The 20,368-nt window shown below is 34.0% G+C and overlaps 2 protein-coding genes across 3 annotated transcripts; one reads left to right on the top strand and one right to left on the bottom strand.

The window, feature by feature from the left end:
* Nucleotides 1-2,750: 2,750 nt before the first annotated feature.
* Nucleotides 2,751-12,527, bottom strand: LOC110804193 (protein TONNEAU 1b). Of its 2 annotated transcripts, XR_002537654.2 has the most exons (9): nucleotides 12,251-12,527; nucleotides 11,549-11,681; nucleotides 7,817-7,905; nucleotides 7,579-7,701; nucleotides 5,155-5,285; nucleotides 5,026-5,051; nucleotides 4,779-4,935; nucleotides 3,036-3,162; nucleotides 2,751-2,821 (listed from the first exon to the last, which is right to left on the bottom strand). XR_002537654.2 is itself a non-coding variant. In XM_022009757.2 (8 exons), exons 1-8 carry the CDS (start codon nucleotides 12,335-12,337, stop codon nucleotides 3,114-3,116), a joined length of 795 nt encoding a protein of 264 aa, XP_021865449.1. In that variant the 5' UTR covers nucleotides 12,338-12,527; the 3' UTR covers nucleotides 2,843-3,113. The 2 variants fall into 2 exon arrangements, 1 of the variants encoding a protein (XP_021865449.1); XM_022009757.2 differs by lacking the exon at nucleotides 2,751-2,821 and having other exon boundaries at nucleotides 2,843-3,162.
* LOC130465532 (probable aspartic protease At2g35615) lies at nucleotides 12,348-19,326 on the top strand. The gene is made up of 3 exons (XM_056834329.1): nucleotides 12,348-12,451; nucleotides 18,115-18,250; nucleotides 18,738-19,326. Exons 1-3 carry the CDS (start codon nucleotides 12,348-12,350, stop codon nucleotides 19,056-19,058), a joined length of 561 nt encoding a protein of 186 aa, XP_056690307.1. The 3' UTR covers nucleotides 19,059-19,326.
* Nucleotides 19,327-20,368: the final 1,042 nt, after the last annotated feature.

The following is a 20,368-nucleotide window of genomic DNA, read 5'->3' as shown; positions in this document are numbered from 1 at the left end:
AGGTGGTAAGAACGAGTTTTAAGTTTTATGGTGGGTTTTTTTCGTAGCTTGTATGTGTGGTTCCTGTCGGTTGTTAGCTTGTATTTCTATACAGAGGTTGTGTTTGCTTATCTTTGTGCTGTTGCACTTGCTCTTTTCCAATTTAGCAAGCTGATAAGATGTCTTGTTTGGTAATGCAATCTGTATTTTTTAGAATTGGGTGGTACTATAAGAGATTTCGAGATCTGATTACTTTAGTGGGTGCTAACAGGAGTCCAACTTTTGTATTTCTTTGTTTTCGTTTGTGTTGGATGTTTCGATGTTTTGCCTTTGTTGACGTGGTTTGTAAAGTTGGAGAATGTACCTATGATTCATGTAAATACTTTTTGGTTTTAACTAATTTATTACCAAATTAATATTTTCAGTGATTTATCAATTTTATACTGTTTATTGTTATTATTAAGATTATTTTTATTTTACCATCTAAAAGGATCAAAAATTTATTTTTTACCACCTAAAAAATTAGAACTTGTATTTTACCACCTAAAAGAAATTTAAAACTTATTTTTTTACCATCTGAAAAATGAAAAATTTGATGAAAATGTTATATGCGGGTCACAATAACGGTAATATTTCTGATATGTTCTCTTCTTCCACGATTTCATGTATTTAACTCTCTTCTCTTCCCCTGCTTCCTTCTCTTCCATAAATTCACATAATTTCCTCCCCCCGATATTCACAAAATTGACAAAATTCAATGACGATGAAGAGTGGAGGGTGAAGAAATTAAAGAAAAACGCACATGGAGTGTAAAAAACTGGAGGGTAATTGAATTAGTGAGCCTCATATAAAGGTTTCATCTATTTTTTTCGTATTTAGGTGGTAAATAATAAGTTTTAAATTATTTTTTTAGATAGTAAAATTCAAGTTTTAGTTTTTTAGTTGGTTAAAAAAATTGATGGAAAAATTGATTTTAATAAGGAAAATTTGTCAGAAAGAACCTTTTAAAACACAAAAATTGTGAGAAATGACTTTTTTTTTTTAAGTTGTGAAATAAGACCCAATTGGAAATTGTTGTTGTGAATCAGGACCAAATGTGATTTTCCGGTAGTCAACGACTACTTTAGGGCATTGACCGCCACGTGACACGCACGTGTTTCATTTTAAACGAATTTTCTTTTTTTAAAAACACTTCCCTCCAAATTTTTCCCCACCCCAACTAACTTATTAACTTTTAAACAAAAAATCGAATCTCTCTCTCCTGCTCTGCTGCTCTTCCCCCATTTTCTTCTTCATTCCAAGCACGAATCTCTTCTCCTCAGTTGAAATCAATCAAATTCGCACAACCCGATTGCTTTTCTGTCCTTTTCGTACGAGGTAATACTAAAAGCCCCAATTTTTTTGCTCTCATTTCTCCAATTTTAGGAATCTTGAAACTAGGGTTCTTTAGCTTAATTTTTTGTGATTCTCTTATACAGGATGAATTTGACTAAGAGAAAGGGTAGGACACGGGATGTGGTTAATGAGGTGAAGAGATTGCCATTGATAAGGTGAAGAGGAAGGAAACAGAAGAGTAGTGAAGAGAGAGAAAAGCGAAGCTTTTTTTTTGGGTTTCTGGGTAGTTAGGTAGTAAAAGGGGTGGGGGGAAAATGGAGGGCAGTGCTATAAAAAAATCGTTTAAAATGAAACACGTGCGTGTCACGTGGCGGTCAACGCCGGAAAGTAGTCGTTGACTACCGAAAAATCACATTTGGTCCTGATTCACAACAAAAAATTCCAATTGGGCCTTATTTCACAAATTTTTTTTAAAAGGTCATTTCTCACAATTTTTGTGTTTTAAAAGATCATTTTTGACAAATTTTCCTTTTAATAATGTCGTGTGTGGGATTAATAAAAGAGAAATTCCCAAAAATTGGGTTATTATAATCAATTATTCCTTTTTTTAATTTTATAAGGGATAAAAATAATTTATCCTTATTATTATTACAATTATAGATTTGTCCTATGGAACCGAACCCAAAATATCCCAAGGTTTTGGCAAATATTTTAGGTTTAGTTTCCATGCCCGACAAGATTTTTAAATAAATTAATTGGTTTCGGGCACCTCAAAACTGATTTGAGCTATAAAAATTGGCCCGGTTCAAAATGACCAAGAAAGCCCGTTAATTTAACCCGAAGTAGCGGATTTTGGCACAAATTTACCCTCTATTTGGGCTGACCCAATATGATGGGATGGAGGTCCACGTACAACAACCACCCATACCCCTCTTCTCTTTGCAAATTAGTTGATGGATGGATGACTAAGGTGTTCACCAATCTAATATCGCAAAAACATTATATGGCCTAAGAGCAGAGCGTACCAATGTTTCCAAAATCTTGCTTGAAATTGTTTAGAGTAGGAGTAGCTGTACAAATATTAGAGGCTCTAATTCTTCATCCTCAAATAAACTTCAGTCCTGTAATCGGCAAAATTTGATGTTTTTCCCGAAAAAGTATGTACAAATAGTTCTATCAATACTAAACCGACTTTTTTCCGGAGACCGGATAAATTGTTCTTCGGTCAATCAAGTCCAAACGAGGTTTTAATACCCAGACATAAGCTTGATGGTTGAGGAACTGCCAGCGGGTAGGAATAAAGGAGTAACCAAAGCAGTTAGGGAGATTACTGCCAATTTATATCAGAATTTCAAATAAAATACACAGTTGAATCAAAATACAAAAGAGTAACATGAAACAGAGAACAAAAACAACACACAAAATTGGCACGAAGATAGTGGTCTTGCCCAAATTCATCTCGTCCTTGAACTTAAAATGGTAAGGAACCGCCTTTCAATAACTATACCTATCAAATGCACACAATAAATGGAGCTCAAATCACTCACGCAAAAATCACGAGCTCAATACTTACAGGTAAGAAAAGAAGCAACAGAACAAGGAGCTACAACAAGTTCAAAGGCAGGAGGCCATACATTCTGAATTAGATTGGAGAACCACACAATAGAAAGAAATAAATTACATTCCAAATTCACCAAATATATGATCTTAAAACTCACTACCTGGATAAACTAATCACAATGATACTCGCAGATGGAGCACACAGATAGACGTAAACTACAAGTAATAGTGGTACACAGTTACATGTGATCTACTCCGTCATCCTCAGAGATTCCATCCCCACCATGCCTGCAACGAAGTTCAGGAATTCAAAATGAGATCTCAAGATTAATGTCTGTCATAAATATGGATTACCAATTTTTGCAATGGTTTTACGGTTGGGGTAAAAGGGCAGGAAAGTGAAATGAAAAACTAACATAGCTTTAACAAACTAACATTTGACACTACAGATCATAAATCCGGAGGAAGTTTACCAAATTTGAACACGAATCAGAAACATCAGGTTCTGCAACTTGAATCACATATGATATCAGTAATAATCACTAGTTCACTACTCAAATCCTTTAGCTGCTTAAAGAGGCAATTAGCCTAGCAGAGGGGTCCTTTTTGTATCCTATGGCCCAACTCCCAGAGAGATATTGGTTGGTTTCAGTGTTTCACTGCTTCACTTCAGTCAAGTGACTCAAGTCTCTTCCTTCAGAATGATGTTTCCAGTTTCCTAGCTAAGGTAAGCTAATAACCTTTGCATACAAACTTCTTCGATTCACAGGTCGAGACTAAATAAAATCAATTTTAACAGAGTTGAAAAAAAAGACAACTTCTCCAAATTCGATCTTAGAAATGTTCCTCTACCCTCCTAAATATGGATCATTACCTCAAACTTGATGCAGGGGTTCAGAAATTCCAATCACATTCTACAACTTGAATCATAAATCACCCCTTTAGCAGATTAAGAAGATACAATTTAACCAACAGTTCAGACTCAGGAAAAAATTCACAAAGAAACTTTTAATTATGCAAAAGGGTGTGTCAGTCATCAGAAAGTGTTATTTTATTTATTTTTTTATCAAGCAATGGGCGAGCCTAGGCTGAGAGTCAGCCGCCTCCAGGAGAATTAGAGAGAGAATCAAATGGAGGTAAAGAGAAATGGACACCATGGAGTGCTAAAATTACTGAACCTCTTCGCCAAGGTGTTAAAGCACTAGCGGTTTCGCCAATTGGTATAATGGTTATGGAGGAAGAAAAAGGGTGGGGCAGGGAAGGAAAACAGGTAGGAGTTAAAAGGTAACAATGAATGCATTGAATGGCCTAAAATCTTATTTCTTTCAGTAGAAAATGGAAACAGAGAAAGCACCATAATCCACCACCGGCACACTCCAAGGTGTTCTTTCCATCAGTCCAGCTATGTTATTCAAGACTCGAATACTAGTGTTGGACACAGATAAATGTTCAGGTCCCATACTCAAAGACATATTATGAAAGTTGACAATCTTTTGTCCAAATAATGTGTCAAGTGCCCATATATTGGTAACCAACAGGGTAACATGGGTACTCAAGGTAAAATGAAATGAAGGGTCCAGACTTCAGACATAGCTCTCCAAAAGTGCTAATTGTCTAAATAGGAGGTGACTCAGGCGAGCAGCATTTAGGCTTCAACAAATCCAACCTATGTATACAACCTATTCCAAACACACACAAAACCTGGTCTTATCACCTAATTATCACAAGGCCATCAGGGTTAGCATGTAAAGATGCAAGTGTTTAACTCCCCGAAAAACAATTCTGGACCCCTAGATGACAAAGAAAACACATACTAAGCTTCTAAGGGGTCACTCAATCCAGCAAATAGGTAAGCCCTTGAGGTGGAAAAACTTAAAATAGACTAGAGAAAAGGTGAGATAGACCTCCATGAAGAAGTTAGATTACGGGTTTTTCTATCCAATTGTAAGTTTTCCAGAGCAGCTGAAGCACGAATCACATCCTCTGGCAATTCTTCTCCATCATATCTCCAGTTATAATCATCTTTCCTGTAACTAGATGTTGAAGATCCTGCTCTCCTCTCTGAAAGGGGATTAAATATCATCAATTCGGGTAAACAAAAAACAGAACAAGACATGTCACAGGATTCCAGGAAAAACCAAATTGACTTACCAGATGCCTGAGACCCTGGATGTGACCTGTCACAAGTATACACATTAAAAGCAGAGGTTGAAGAAGCAAAAACATGATTTTAAAAAAAGCACATATCATGTATCAGAGAGAGGGTTAAAGTGTAAGTACCTCACTAGTGGGGGTAAGCCTCCAGCAACGGATGATGATGATGGTCTTCGGATGTTACGAGGCTCTACATTTGATGAAGACTCATTCTCAGTAGTCAATCTCCTTCCACCGCCTCGCACTTGGGCTAAATTCTGCACAAGTCGGCCAGTAGCATAAATACAATTAATACTTAATAAGTTAATAGGCCAATAGGATACTAGCAAGAAAAGAAGACAAGGAATGGTCCTTGCACTTGTAAATTTTAGCATTTACCTACTCTCTATAAGTCTATACATTCAATTAATTAGGAACACTGTTATTACAATAAAAAATTAACACATGTCTCTGACTTCTAATCCCTTCTAAGAACATAGGTTGCATATCAAAACCTCCAAATACTTGAAACAAGTAATTCTTAACTACTCCATATTTTTGTGAGATCACCTCTTACCCCCCAAGTAAATTTTAATCTTTCCATCTACCCAAAGTCACAGCAAAAAAAAGATGAAAAGAGGTGTATTGTATGATCTCAAGTTAAGTGACTACAGGTTCCAACAATAATTAATTTAGACTAACCCAAGAACCCCTGTTCCTCAGACAACATCCCCTAGTCTCATCATATAGGAAGGATCGAGCAAAGTGTAACATGCAATTCTGACACCTCGAATACCCTAGTCATTTCTTTACACGACAACTGTGAGATTCAATTATTCCAGAGCTCAGCATCCAGCTCCTGACAATTACAGCATAAAAATTCACATTCTTTTAGAAGACCTTGTGACTCCTGACAATAACAGCAAAAAAATGCACATTCTTTTAGAAGACCTTGTGGCTCCTGACAATACAGCATAAAAATGCACATTCTTTTAGAAGACCTTGTGGCCCCCACCAATGACACCAGCCCATTTAGGATATTCAACAGAGACTTTTAACATAGACTATGCCTTGCAAAATCTGTCCCATAAAAGTAACCTTACCCTTAACTATGCTTTTTTTCTACTACTTCCCCTTGAATAAGTACACAGTCACTGCCATCAGTTCCATGCAAACAAGGAACAACAACCAAGCCCTAGTCTCGAAATGATTGGGGTCGGCTAACATGAACCATTATAAGGAACCGTCTACATGAACCATGGTAAGAGAAATAAAAGAAAAATAAGAGGTTATGGTAAAAAGAGTAGACACGAGGCACGGAAAAGTGGGAACACGAAAACAAGATTGTCTGGTTTAGAGAAAAGACAAAAATAGTTTTGAAAAATATAACAAAATAAAAATTGGGACAGAAGCGAAGTTTGCAAAGAAAATAGGACAAAAAAAAGGAGATGAAAAAGAATGTTGGGTCGTGGGCATGTATTATCTCCTTCCACTCACTCCGCCCTATCTAACGCCATATTTTCTGCGATTCCCAATAAACTCATATCACTCTCAATCACCCTCTTCCATGTTTACTTTGGTCTTCCCCTACCCCTTACAATGTCATACGTCTGCCACTCTTCAATACTTCTAACGGGTGCATCATTTGGCCTCCGTCTTACATGGCCAAACCACCTTAGTTGATTCTCCCTCATCTTGTTCTCAATCGGTGTAACCCCCACTATCTTCCTAATCACCTCATTCCTTAATCAATCCTTTATTTTGTGGCCACAGATCCAATGCAACATACGCATCTCCTCCACATTCCATCTTATGAATGTGACATTGTTTCACAGGCCAAACATTTTGTAGCATATAATAGTGCAGGTAAGAATTTCTCATTCAATCTATGGGGCATGTAAGCACTCTTCCACTTCAACCAACCTAATTTAATTCTATGGGGACATCTCCGTTCAACTCCACATCCTTTTGGATTATAGATCAATTTGAACCTTCTTCAGTCCTCCCATCCAAGGTGATCGTCCCTGCCTCTTGGCTTCTGCTTCAATCAGTTCCATGCGAACCCAGATAGAAAATATCACATGCTTCTCATCATCCATATACCACGAATACCACATAGAAAAAGATTGATACCTCATATGAAAGGAAAAAGAGAATCGAATAGAAAACCTGTATGATTCTATATTTTTACCAACAGTAATGAACATTACGTTATAAGGTCCAAATTGTCATTGCTACGGACTACAAAAGTATTAAAGAAGTGTATATTGTTCCAATATACCCCACATTAATTTATATTGAAAATAATTGTACCTAAATTAGAGGTAGAAAGAGCAAGCTTAAGAAAAGAAGTTCAATTTTTGCATTTAATAGTCTACGATATTCCTTACGAATAAAAACATATATATTTTAGTGACAACCATTTTTAAGATACTAGAAATACTAGACCTCTAGAAAAGAATTCGTAATGAAAAATCCCTTAGAAAGAGGAAATATACAATCTCAAATTCTCAATAGTTTCTAAATGTTTTCATATCCCAAAAGCATAAAGGTTCAAGTCATCAACCATACCTCAAACTTCAAAAATCCTTCAAGAACGTCTAAAAGCACTGGACCACTTTCTCCGTTCCTGCTAAGATCATATCCATTTTTGCTGCTGAATTCTTTCAACTCAGATTTCCAGGAATCTTTCGGCTGCAAAACAAAACAATTAAAGCACATAAAGAATGGGTATTTTGAAGGTAGGCTTGTGGCCCTTATATTCTTCTAATAAACTCTGCAACAAAAAGGTAAAGATGGTTCGAGATACCAAATTACACTCTGGAAGATAAACTTTAAGCGTGTGATTAAGCTGTGCCCAGTCCATGTATTCACATATTAGAGCAGTTAAAAGCCTCCCTGCATTTGACAGAGGATCAACTAAAGTTACACATCGAAGAAAGTTACATATGGAATTCCAATATTCTGCATCAAAAGGAATATGCTGCTTTCAAATAATTGTACAGTTTAACAACCGGTACCCCATAACCACATAAAGACATTCTCAATTTCTGATAAAGCAAATCGTCATTTTAGTGCAATCCTAATTTCATCATGGTTTATCATGCTAAATCAAAGGTAAGGATGCTGACATTTGAAACAGATCTCACCAAGAGACCATGGCAATCCATCATATCAATAACCACATTGTAACAAACATTATCAGAACTCCATTCAAACAAGACACCCTTCTAATGGACGTCAACTAGCTGGCATCAACTGTGACATATAGCCCTCTAAGTCCAGAGAACAAAAGGCAAACCAATAATTTCCTCTTAATCTGAAAGTCCAACGAAGAAAACGGCGATTATCAGAAAGTCTAAGTCAAAATAAGTTCAAATAAGTTCAGTTAAATTCAGATAATATAAGTTCGGATAATATAAGTTCAGCAAAAAAATAGGTTTTTTTCAGACATTCTCACACACAAATAAGTTTATTTCAGACAAAATAAGTTCAGTTAAGTTCAGATAGTATAAATTCAGTCAAAATAAGTCCAATAGAACGGAACCTAATTCCTGGCTTCACTAGCTAAGTTATGTATCCCCTCTACAAAATTCAACCTCAAAGGCTCAAACCCTCCAAAAAATATACTCCATAGAAAATAAGGGGGGGAAATCAGAAAGAAACGTAGCAACCATCAACTCTATAACGATTTTTCTTAGCTGAACCTTGAATAATCTAAGCATCAGATCAATCCTTAGGCTCATTGCAATGCCACGAAGTCTAACTTATTTATAAACATTTGCACACAAAAGGGAGGTAACATGGCAACCAGCCTACCACCACGATTAAATCTTCTTATATAAACACACATTCCAAAAATAATTCTACTTAATCCTGAAACAAAATCTGAGCCCCTACTCCCTACTTTCCTAGGCCCTTTAGACAATGTCATGCACTGTAAAACACCAACCCCCAAGCACTGCATAAGTCAACACATCACTCCAGTGACAAAGAAAAATGGGAAAAAAAACGAGCACTACTACCACTGACATTTGTCCCTCACATGCAACATTCGAGTTTTTGAAATATTCACACTCTCATTGACCGTCGATTGTGATTTTTACGTAAAAAAAAATATACTCATGTGGGGTATTGTTAGATTCGTCTCGATATATACTTTCAAAAAATATAACCTTTTTATATTTTTACTAAAAAGACAATCAAATATATTAATGGTCAAAGTTGTGCATCGATAAGAGTAAAATGTTTAAATAGATAAAGAATAGAGGAAGTATAATATCGTGTTAGTAAATTTAATATGCTACCTCATCCTTCCCCATCTTTCAAAACTTTTCCACACAAAAAACTCAACTGGATGATCTAAAATGCTAAATAACTCTAGTACTCCTCTTAGAAGAAGCTTATCTCTGCAAGTAAACTTAATAGTAACATGAGGCAAAATGTTATCTACCAGATTCATTCCATTTGCTAAACCATCTTATATAGTTAAAAATGCAAAAAAAAATATATAACCAGCCTAGATGAGAATTATTATTCACAGCAAAGAACAGTTATATCTACAAGATTGGCAAGTGCAGAGAATGAGAATGAGAATTTCAAATGCAGTCACGTTATACCAAGATGATAATAGAGACTTATTCATTCGAGGAAGCTACATGAGAATACTACCAGGAATATGGTCCACAACAACTTGAGGAATATTACATCACTCGAACGTTGCACATTGAATGTATGCACCAAGGCAATCAGCTGCTATACCGCCCCCGTAATACATATGGTTAACAAACATGGTCCCAGTTTAAATTTACTAAGAACCTCCTAGCATCAATTATGATAAAAATAAACTTTCCATCCATCAGAGTCTTCTACAGGTGCTTGAGTTACAATTAAGTTAAATACTCTTCCTAAATTTTCCTGTAAATAGTTCCGAAAACAATTTTTCTACAAGAAAAATATATTTTTGAACCAGTAGAATAGAAAATACAGCAGGAGAACAAGGACTCCTCACGAGAAAAACAATTGAGCAAGACAGAACGCTAGGTCAGCAAAGCAAACAAATGTCAGGTAGAATAGCCCACCCTGACCTTTGCTTTTGGAGCTTATCATTTTAAAAACAATTTTAACAGTACTCATCATTCCAGTAATCAATGCATTGCCCATCTGCTCTCCTTAGAGGCTTAGACAATCACATGCTAAGTCTCAACTCCCAAACTATACCTAGATGATCCCTCAGATATTAACCTTTATAATATTGAACCCTAAAACAGAGATTTTCAGAAAGCTTGTAATCAGATGGGTTCAGTTCATAAAATCCCACTATTTGTACATGTTTACTTTCAGCATCTACACCTAGCTCTTTCCCCATGCCAAATCCTTCTATGCAAGGTGGCAGGTAACCTATGGAAAACTATCAAGAAGCCAGAATCTTTATTTCAGAAGTCAATTATGCCTCCATTTCACAGTATTCCACATACATAAATTAAGCAACCGGAAATGATGTCTTTTCATCCAACTACTATTGTTTCGCCATCTACCCACTCTATCAAGTGAGTATCTGTAACATACATACAATCTTATCCACCGAACATAGCTGTTTCTAGAAACAAAATACATAAAATCACACTTCAAAACTAGATGACCCATAAACTCCATAGTAGCCTCAAAAATAAAGGTGCAAATGCGCCACATCGATTCCTCTAACTAGAATTTCTCTCACAACTGCCATTACCACCCAGCTGTTGTTCTACCTAGACAATCACATGCTAAGTTCAAACTCCCCGGCTATCCCTACATGATCCCTCAGAAACTAACCTGGATAATATTGAACAGTAACCCAGAATTTTTCAGAAACCTATGAATCCGATGGCTGCAGTTCATAACAATCTTATATTCATAAATGTTTACATCCAGCATCTACACCTAGATTTTTCAAATGCCAAATCCTTCTACGCACGGTGGCGGGTGGCCATTGGAAAACTCCCAAGAAGACAGAATCTTTATTTCAAGAAGTCAATTGTTCCTTCATTTCAAAGTATTCAACATAAATAAAATAAACAACCCCTAGCATTGTCTTTTCATCTAACTACTATTGTTTCTTCTTCTACCCACTCCCATCAAGAGAGTATCCGTAATGTACAATCTTATCAACCGAATTTAGCTGTTTCCCGAAACAAAATACCTAATCACACTTCAAAACTAGATGACCCAAAATCTCCATAGCAGCCTCGTGAAATAGATGCAAATGAGCCACACCAATTCCTCTATTTAGAATTTCCCTCACCACTGAAACTACCACCCCACCCCCCACCCCACCCCACCCCAAAAAAAAAAAAAAGTAAGACTACCCAAAGAAAGATTTTCTTTCCTGCATAGGTGAAACTCCCACAACCATGAAAATTCCTATAACTGTTTTGTGTTGAGTAGAAAAACATAATGAAAGAGATAATCACAATTCATCATAGCGGCGAACCAACAAATCAATATCAGAAATCAAAAGAGAAATGACAAGGTTACACAATAGGAGTGTTTCATGAGCCACCTGAAGGGGAAGCATGAAGTTGTTTTGCGCGATCATTGCAGCTACCCAATAGTGCTGCTGGCAGCCCTTCATCCTTCTCAACAACTCGATCCTCCTCCTCAATCGCTTCAAAAACACTAGCTCTAAGCTCAGCCTAGTCAGACCAATACAACAATTAGCCACGTATTAACCATGGATGCGCCACATCTAATTAACAGAAAAGAAAAATGAAGGCATGATCACCAGAAAGATCTAAACACTTTTGCACATATTCAAAGCAACAAACAATTACAACAAAATTATAATAGAATATAAAGCTTAAGTTATCAAATTATAGATGCTACTTCATACATAGATAGGTTATCAGCTTAACATAACTACACGAAAGCAAATTTAGCTTCTAACATACAGAAATTCAACCTACCGACGAAATTAACCCTTTTTAGCTACAACCTTGTAACATTTAGGCGATAACCCATCAAAATTACCGAAACAAAGAAGGAAAAAAAATCAAATTTTCTAAATGGATGGTAGCATCAATCGGTTGGAGAAATCAATTCGATTTTGCGGAACTCCCAAACCCTAAATTGAAAAATCCACGAATGGCATTGAAAAATTACAACATCCTAAGCAATTCGTCATCCCTACATTTGAATCTTTTAGCTAGAAACAAAATAATTAGGACGAAATCAATAAAATGGGGGGAAATTAAAGATTAATTACTCGGATCTTAGCGAGAACCCCTTTCTTCTCAAGGGTACGGGTGACGAGGGTTTTAAGGTCCATCATTTCTCTGGTGTAATCATCCATTTTTGAGTTTATGAAGCTTTCGTTGTCGTCGTCGTCGTCGTCGTCGTCGTCTTTCTCTCTCCTCAAGTTCTCTGCGTCGAACTCTTTGAACTCTGGCTTTGCTTTGCTTCCGAAGTGAGAGAAGAAGGGGAAGGAGGACGATGCCTGGAATAGCAGCTCAGCTTGTGTTTTGTCTTCAATTTTTGAAATAACCAAGCTTTGTTTTTGTTTTTCTTAATCTATATTTTTTTTTTGCCTAAAACGAACATAACAAAGAAAATTTGTTACTCCATATTTTGGCAAATTTGCCAAATACAACCTAATAAACTTCTCTATTTGTCAATTACAACCTCAAATTTCTAATTTTGCCAATTACAACCTTAAACTTGTACATCTATTTTAAATTACAACCAAAAACCATTTTTCGGCAAAAATCACCGGAAAATGATGTCACAACGTTATAAAAATAAATACGAAGTACATAATATCTATATATAAAAAAAATCGATTATTTTTTTTTGTTTTAATTCTTATTTATCAATATAATTTTTTTTTATAGAAATTATGTAATTATTTTTTTAATAACATTATGACATCATCTTTCGGTGATTTTTGCCGGAAAATAATTTCGGGTTGTAATTTAAAATGGATGTATAAGTTTAAGGTTGTAATTGGCAAAATTAGAAAGTTGAGGTTGTAATTGGCAAATAGAGAACTTTATTAGGTTGTATTTAGCAAATTTTCCCCATATTTTTTTAATACTAATTGTTCGCGCGTCCCCCGATATATTGAAATTAGTCCGTAAAATTAAATCAGAAAAGGAGAAAGTGAAACAAAGAAAAGAAAAGAAATTGGAAAAATATGTAATTAACAATGCTTGAACCTACGTTGTTTGAACAAGCAACATAAAGCATATAAAGGGAAAGAATAAAAAAAAATCTTAGTAATAATGAATTTCACCATTTTGTGACTCATAACACTATCTATCTATATAATATACTAAAAGAGAGGAAATCAATGTGGTGATGACAAATGTCACTCATTGATTGGCCTCTCTTTTAAAATAATTAAAATATTTTTTTTCTAACTATCTCTCAATAAAAATCTATTACGGACTACATAATACAGAGTATCTATATAATATACTAGGAAAATTTGCTAAAAATGACCTTTTATAACCCAAATTTTGCGAGAAATGACCTTATATAACTTTTTTTGTGAAAGCACACCTTAATGTATTTTTTTTTTTGCGAGAAAGGACCTTATATAATATTTTTTTGTGAAATCACACCTTAACGTAATTTTGTTTTGCGAAAGACAACCAAAAGTAAGTTTTCGGCATTGACTGGGCTTTTTCGGCCATTGATTTGCACGTGAGAAGCACGTGTGGCTTTATTTTGCTAACCACACCCAATTCTCCTCCAAAATTCTAAGCTTTAAAACCTAAATTTGAAAAAAAAAAAATCGAAATAAAATAAAGTTTGAAAATTCAAGACTCGGGAAAATCATTGTCTTTAGCCAACTTAAGACACACGTGTTGCTCACGTGCAAGTGAATGGCCGGAAAATCTCAGTCAATGCTGAAAATTTCCCTTAGGTCATTTCTCGCGAAATAATTTACATTAAGGTGTGATTTCACAAAAAAAATTATATAAGGTGCTTTCTCGTAAAATTTGAATTTTAAAAGGTCCTTTTTAGCAAATTTGCCAATATACTAAAAGAGAGGAAATCAATGTGATGATAACAAATGTCACTCCATGATTCGTCTCTCTTTTAATATAAAAAATAATTAAAAATATTAGTCAAAATTTGTTTGTTTTATTTAAGGAAAAATATGCACAAAGAAAATATTATTGATTGACAATATAAATATTATTGTGTTGATAATAAACATCCTAAAAATATAACATAAAAATGTAACTTACTAAGATTGTCATTTTTAAAGATTCTTATAATTATGTATAAATAGTTTAATACACAATACGTTATTTTCCCCTCAAACTCCAAATCTATTACATGGTGCTGACAAGTGTTGTTTTTTATTTGATTATCTTATAATATAAAAAATTATACTAAAAAAGTGGAAATCAATGTAGTGATGACAAATATCACTCATTGATTCACCTCTCCTTTAATATAAATAATTAAACTTAACAATAATTTATAACATCAAATATTTTACAGCCGTATAATCTCACGCAAATAGTATATTTCGAAAATATGGGCCGAGAATCGTAATATCAAATGGTTCATTGTTTTTTTACCAAATATAATATGCATAACTAACACTTATTAAAGGTTCTACCACGTTAGTTATGAATATATAAAAAAATTACTAATAACTTTCCTATTATAATTTTTGCTTATTTACTTAATTATTCTAATCAAACAAAAGAATTGTCAAATACTCTAGAACAGAGTTTTAAAATTCAAAATTGTCTTACAAAAAAAAAAGTTGAGGCTAGGGGTGGGTTTGAGGCGGGTGTGGATACACGGGGGAGGGTGATGAAGAGGGGATGCATTTTATTTTGCACCTCTCAAAACGGGGATTGGAAGGGATGAAAATCATTCCTATCATTGATGGAGGGGGTATGGATGAGAATAATAGAAGGGTGCGGATGTGCAGGCCAAAAGTTGATTATTTATCGAATATAGGATGTTAAATTGTTAAATTGGGACAAAGCCAATAACTAACTTTATAAGGGTTAAGAATTTAAAATCGGTAATGGGATTAAACGGGTTATGGGTTGTAAACGATTCCAATCAAACGAGTTACGAGTTGTAAATGGTTCCAATTAAGCGGGTTACGGGTTAAAACAGTTCGGGTTGTCAATGGGTTTTCCTCGGGTTCAACGGTTCGGATTGAAGCGGATTGGGTTATTAACGGGTTTCAGATCCATTCGGTTTTGGTTGTTGCTGGAATGGTTTGTTATCGGGTTTCAAATCTAATTGGGTTAATATTTTTCGGTCGGTTCGGGTTGAATATAATCGGATCTGGTTTTGGGTTCCAGCTCGCGAGTTATTAACGGTCTGGGTTCTAAACGATCGAACCAACCCAACGGGTTCAACAGTTCAGGTTTAGAATTGACATCTCTCATAGTATAGGATGATAACTGATTTTTATACCTAATATGAAATCATGGGTAATGCGTGAAAAAGAATAAAATAATCTACGTATTTTTCTATATATGTTTCTTTTTTCCAAATTAATTTAACTTTGCACTTAAAGTTAAAATATATAAACCGTGCATCGCACGGGTCCTATACTAGTTACTATATACTAAAAGAGACACCAGGAATGACAAGTGTCAATTCCTCGTGCGATTTTTTCCCGCCAAAAACACTTTCCCAAAAATATATATTTGTTTGATTTTATATTTATTTTCTACCTTTTTTATAAAATATTTATGTATGGAAACAAATTTTAGTTTATAAATTATGGCAATAATAGATACGGCGTAATAATAATTATTCTAAATTGGTAATATTTTAGTCAAATTGCTATATTAATATAATGGAAAATATATCACTCAATATTTTGGTCAAATTACCATATTAGCATTTTAAATAATAATATTAGATGAATAAATTTAAACGAACATGTTAAAAATGTTATAACTATGCAGTAGTTTGGGAGACATTCTGTTAAATATTTTGTGAAAAAATTTATCAAAATCCGTGCGTGCACGGGATCTAATCTAGTTCTTAAAAATAATAGAGTAAATATGTTGAATAATTAGACGAGAAGTAAATTATTTACCAAATGTTAAGTAAATATGTTATGGTTTCTAATAATACCTTGCAAATGAAATAGTCCGATATTTCATTTATAAATATATAATTTACGCATACAAAGATAAATAAATTATTAAAAAGAACGTAAGGGGAAAACAAATGATAAAACGGATCAAGTCATCAGATAGAAGGTGAAAGAAAGACAAAATAAGAAATAAAATAAAAGGGAATGTTGATGGTAGGATTTGAACCTTAGACCAAAGGAAACAAGCATGTAGAGCTTACAAAGGGAAGATTTTAAAATTTTACTCTTATAAATAGTGAATTTCAAGGAATCTTCACTCATATCACTATTGATAAGCATAGTACTCAAAACACATGCATTTTAAAGGTTTGGGATTTGGGATTAACAACAATTTTGCATTATTAAATATATTTTCTTACTAAAATATGAAAATCAAACTAGTTAGTGGTCCGAACGAATCCGGGGCTAGTGTTGCATGTAGTTTGTTTTTATATTCATTTCAATTTTACTTCTAAACTAGTTTGAAGCCAGTGCAATGCACGGTTAATATATGTTGTGTTCTATTATTTGATTTTTCACCATCTTTATTCATCCATCACCCGCCTATAACCATCTAAAGTTATAATCCAAACTTTCATTATAGTTGATGCATTATGTTGGCATTATTTGTATATGAAGTTCTATTATCATATATCTGCTTTTATCTTTTGAATAAATGATAAAAAAAAAAAGTATTTAATTTTATTTTGTAAATACTCACTTTAATCTATTTTTTCAAAAGTTCAATTTTCCTTATCTAGCTTAAACGTATTTACTTATTTTATAATTCTTAAATCATAATATTTAAATATAATATGATAATTTCATATGCATTTGTTATGATTGTAATCTGATCTGTGCATTCTTGCGTACCGTCATTGGATGAGTCATCGCAAAAACAACAATGATAAAGTAATGGCAAAATATAAGTTTCCAACATGTAAACATGACTCCGGAATAAATCAAGGCTCATAATTAACATATTACAAAGTACTTTTTTGCACTATTGTAAATCGAATACATTATACAGAATACGGAGTATAAGTAAGTAAGAAAAGCACAAATAAAAAACTTAAGAGACTTGAAATTATGCTCTTATGTTATATAATAATAAATATTAAAACTTGAATAAATAAATACTAAAACTTGACTAAATTAGATATGGTAGACCGACTAGTTGTATGTGTTAGTATTTTGGTTTCATTGATTAAATTCTATTTATTTATCCATTCTCCACTTTTTTCTTTTTCTGGCTTAATTTAGGGTTTGATGTAACTCGAGGTTAATGCTTGAGTGCTTGTTCAACTTAATTCATTGTTTTGAAATCTTTTTTGATTATACTAATTGCGATTGCATTGTCGAATAATGAATGTATTGAAATGTGTTATGACTTGTAATGCCTTGGTTTTCTGCAGTTAGTCAACGACCTAATATATTTATCTTTTGTTGATTAAGTTTTTATCTGTTTTTAGGATAAATGCAATAATACGGAGTATTCGAATTCATTTTTATCTTATAGTAATTTAAAATAAAAAACAATAATGATTTTGTGACTGGACAATCCTATGTGCCGCTCCGAAATCTCTTGAAAAAACTCCCCTTTGTACATATATATTAGATTTCTTTATATAGTATGCGGTTTGAGAATAATATTTAGTGAATTGATTTTTTGAGTAATTCTCTTTTTTTATGTAAAACTTTATTTTTTGTACTACTTTACTTATAACTTAAGAAATTTGTTAAGTTACAATTATATATATATATATATATATATATATATATATATATATATATATATATATATATATATATATATATATATATATATATAATCAGGATCCGGTGAGAATCAACCCTTAAGATGAGAACTGAGAACTAATCTCAGCCCTCGATCAATTTAATCCTACGATCCACATCTCACCCGAACAAATCAAAAATTAAGGGTAATCTGGTAATATCGCATTGTTGAATGACCTCCTCCCCCTCAACCCGATTTTCAGTTTTCGTTTCTCTCTCTTCCCCCGTTTTCTCTCTCCTCCTGCAAATCCCCTCTCCTCTGCGATTCACGTTCACCCAGTTCATAGCTTTGTACTTCTTACATTCGCATCTTCTCTCATTCATCATTTTTTCGTGAAAGTAAGTAAATTAGGGTTTATAAATGTTTTATTTTCCAGTATTTTCCACTTTGTTTGCTCTTTCTTTTTAAGTTGTTGCAATTTTGTTTGCTAAAATTGGGGTTTGTTCATCTCCGATTCCTCTAATTCCTGTACCTTTGCGATTTTCCTCTTTCAATTCTCCAGGTACGTATTCCATTTTTTGATTGTGTTTCAATTTATCCGATTTATTCAATTATTTGCGATTTTAATTGTTGAAGTTAGGGTTTCAGGAATTCTGTGTTTTAGTGTCTTAATCGGCGATTTGATTGCTTAATTTAAGGATTTTAAATTTTAGTAAACAAAATTTGAATTGAAAATGATGATTAGGACCTGGAATTGGAAATGTAGATTTTGATTATAGAAAAAGATCAACCTCTTCAAATACAAAAGCAAAGTATGCTGAGGAAGGTAATATTATACTTGATTCAGGAACAACATTAACATTATTACTTGAGGAATTCTATCAGGATTTAGAAGCAGAGTTGAAGAAAAACATTAAAGTTGAACCGGTAGAAGATCCAGAAGGAATTATGTCATTGTGTTATAAGAATGATGCAGATATGGATGTACCGATTGTTAAGGTGCGCTTTGCTGGGGCAGAACTCGAACTCAAGCCTTCAAATACATTTGTTAAAGTGCAGGAAGATATGGTGTGTTTTGCAATGATACCAGCAACTGAAGTGGCTATCTTTGGGAATTTGGCACAGATGGATTTTCTTGTAGGGTATGATCTTGAAGAGGGAAAAGTCTCCTTTAAATCAGCTAATTGCTCTCACCTTCAATTCTGATGTAGTGCTGTGCTGCAGTAGTTGTTCACTGATGTGTGTTATTTTTAGAGTTCCTTTGACTCTTTGGCATGTTGGCCAAAGTTGACTTTTGTTGGATTCTTGGCTTTTGTTCTAGTTTCAGTAGGTTTTTAGTTGATGATGCTGCCTGGCTGCTTGTTTTTTTGATTTACTTTTTTGTTTTTGAAGATCGGGCCTTTACTTTTGAATAATTTTGATTTACTTTTTTGGGTTTTTGCTTTACTTTTATTTATTCTATTTAAAAACACTAGCCTACTAGCTCAATTGGTAGAGCATTGTGCAAAAGCACAAAATATGTGGGTTCGAATCCCACGTAGGTTCGTTTACTTTTTGAGTTTCCAGTTTTTATGGTTTCAATTTTAGCTCTATAACATTTTGAGAATCAATCGGCTTTTCTTGCTATGAAAATGAGAGTTCTAAAGCTTTTTGCTGGTGTTTTCTTAAGCTTATTATGGTTGAGGTGAGTGTCTTTGGTTTGGTCTGACTTGGATGATTGGATCTATAATAGCGAACTGCAGTGGGAAGACTTGTAGCTGCTGGAGTAGCGCAGTGCAAGACTGGATGGGAGCGGGAGACTTGGTTGTTAACAAAAAAATGAAGGGGATGTGGTAAATCACCTCGATAGATTGCATTTCTTTTTCTGTATTGACTGTACTCAAATGGAATGTGACACCATGGCTTATTTGTGGCTTTAGTAGGTATAACTGCATAAGGGACTTGAACGAGGCTGAGTTCATCATGGCTAACCTCTTTGCTATTGAAACCTCAGTGTTGGTGGGCATGAACATCACAAATGCATCTAAGAGTTGCAAATGTACTTGTATTGTTCCATATGGAAGCAATAACACTGTTTTTAGGGCCATGAAGCAATCAGAATCAATTAACATATTACTCAGGTTGCTCGCATCATCTTCATCGATCAAGACCATATCAGGTCTTTCCAAAGATTGATCAATTAATTTCACCACCTCATCGAATCGGGACAACATGATGAGTTTCCTTAGAATTTCCATCCAACATGTGTGCAAATGATGCATAGAGAAGGATTAAGTTTTTTTGGTTTTTACTTTACTTTTATTTAACTAGCCTACTAGCCCATTGGTACAATATCAAAAGATGTGAATTCGAATCCCACGTAGGTTCGCCTTTACTTTTTTTTTTTTGAGGGAAAGGTCTGTCTTTATTTTTTCTATTATTTTATTTACTTATAATTGAAAAAACCTTTACTTTAACCTATATACTCCAATAATCGGAGTTTTCTAGTTTTTTATCTTTATTTACTTTTTGTATTG

Source organism: Spinacia oleracea, chromosome 1, assembly GCF_020520425.1.
Source record: "Spinacia oleracea cultivar Varoflay chromosome 1, BTI_SOV_V1, whole genome shotgun sequence".
Taxonomy (NCBI): domain Eukaryota; kingdom Viridiplantae; phylum Streptophyta; class Magnoliopsida; order Caryophyllales; family Amaranthaceae; genus Spinacia; species Spinacia oleracea.
This window is presented reverse-complemented; position numbering and strand designations above follow the sequence as displayed.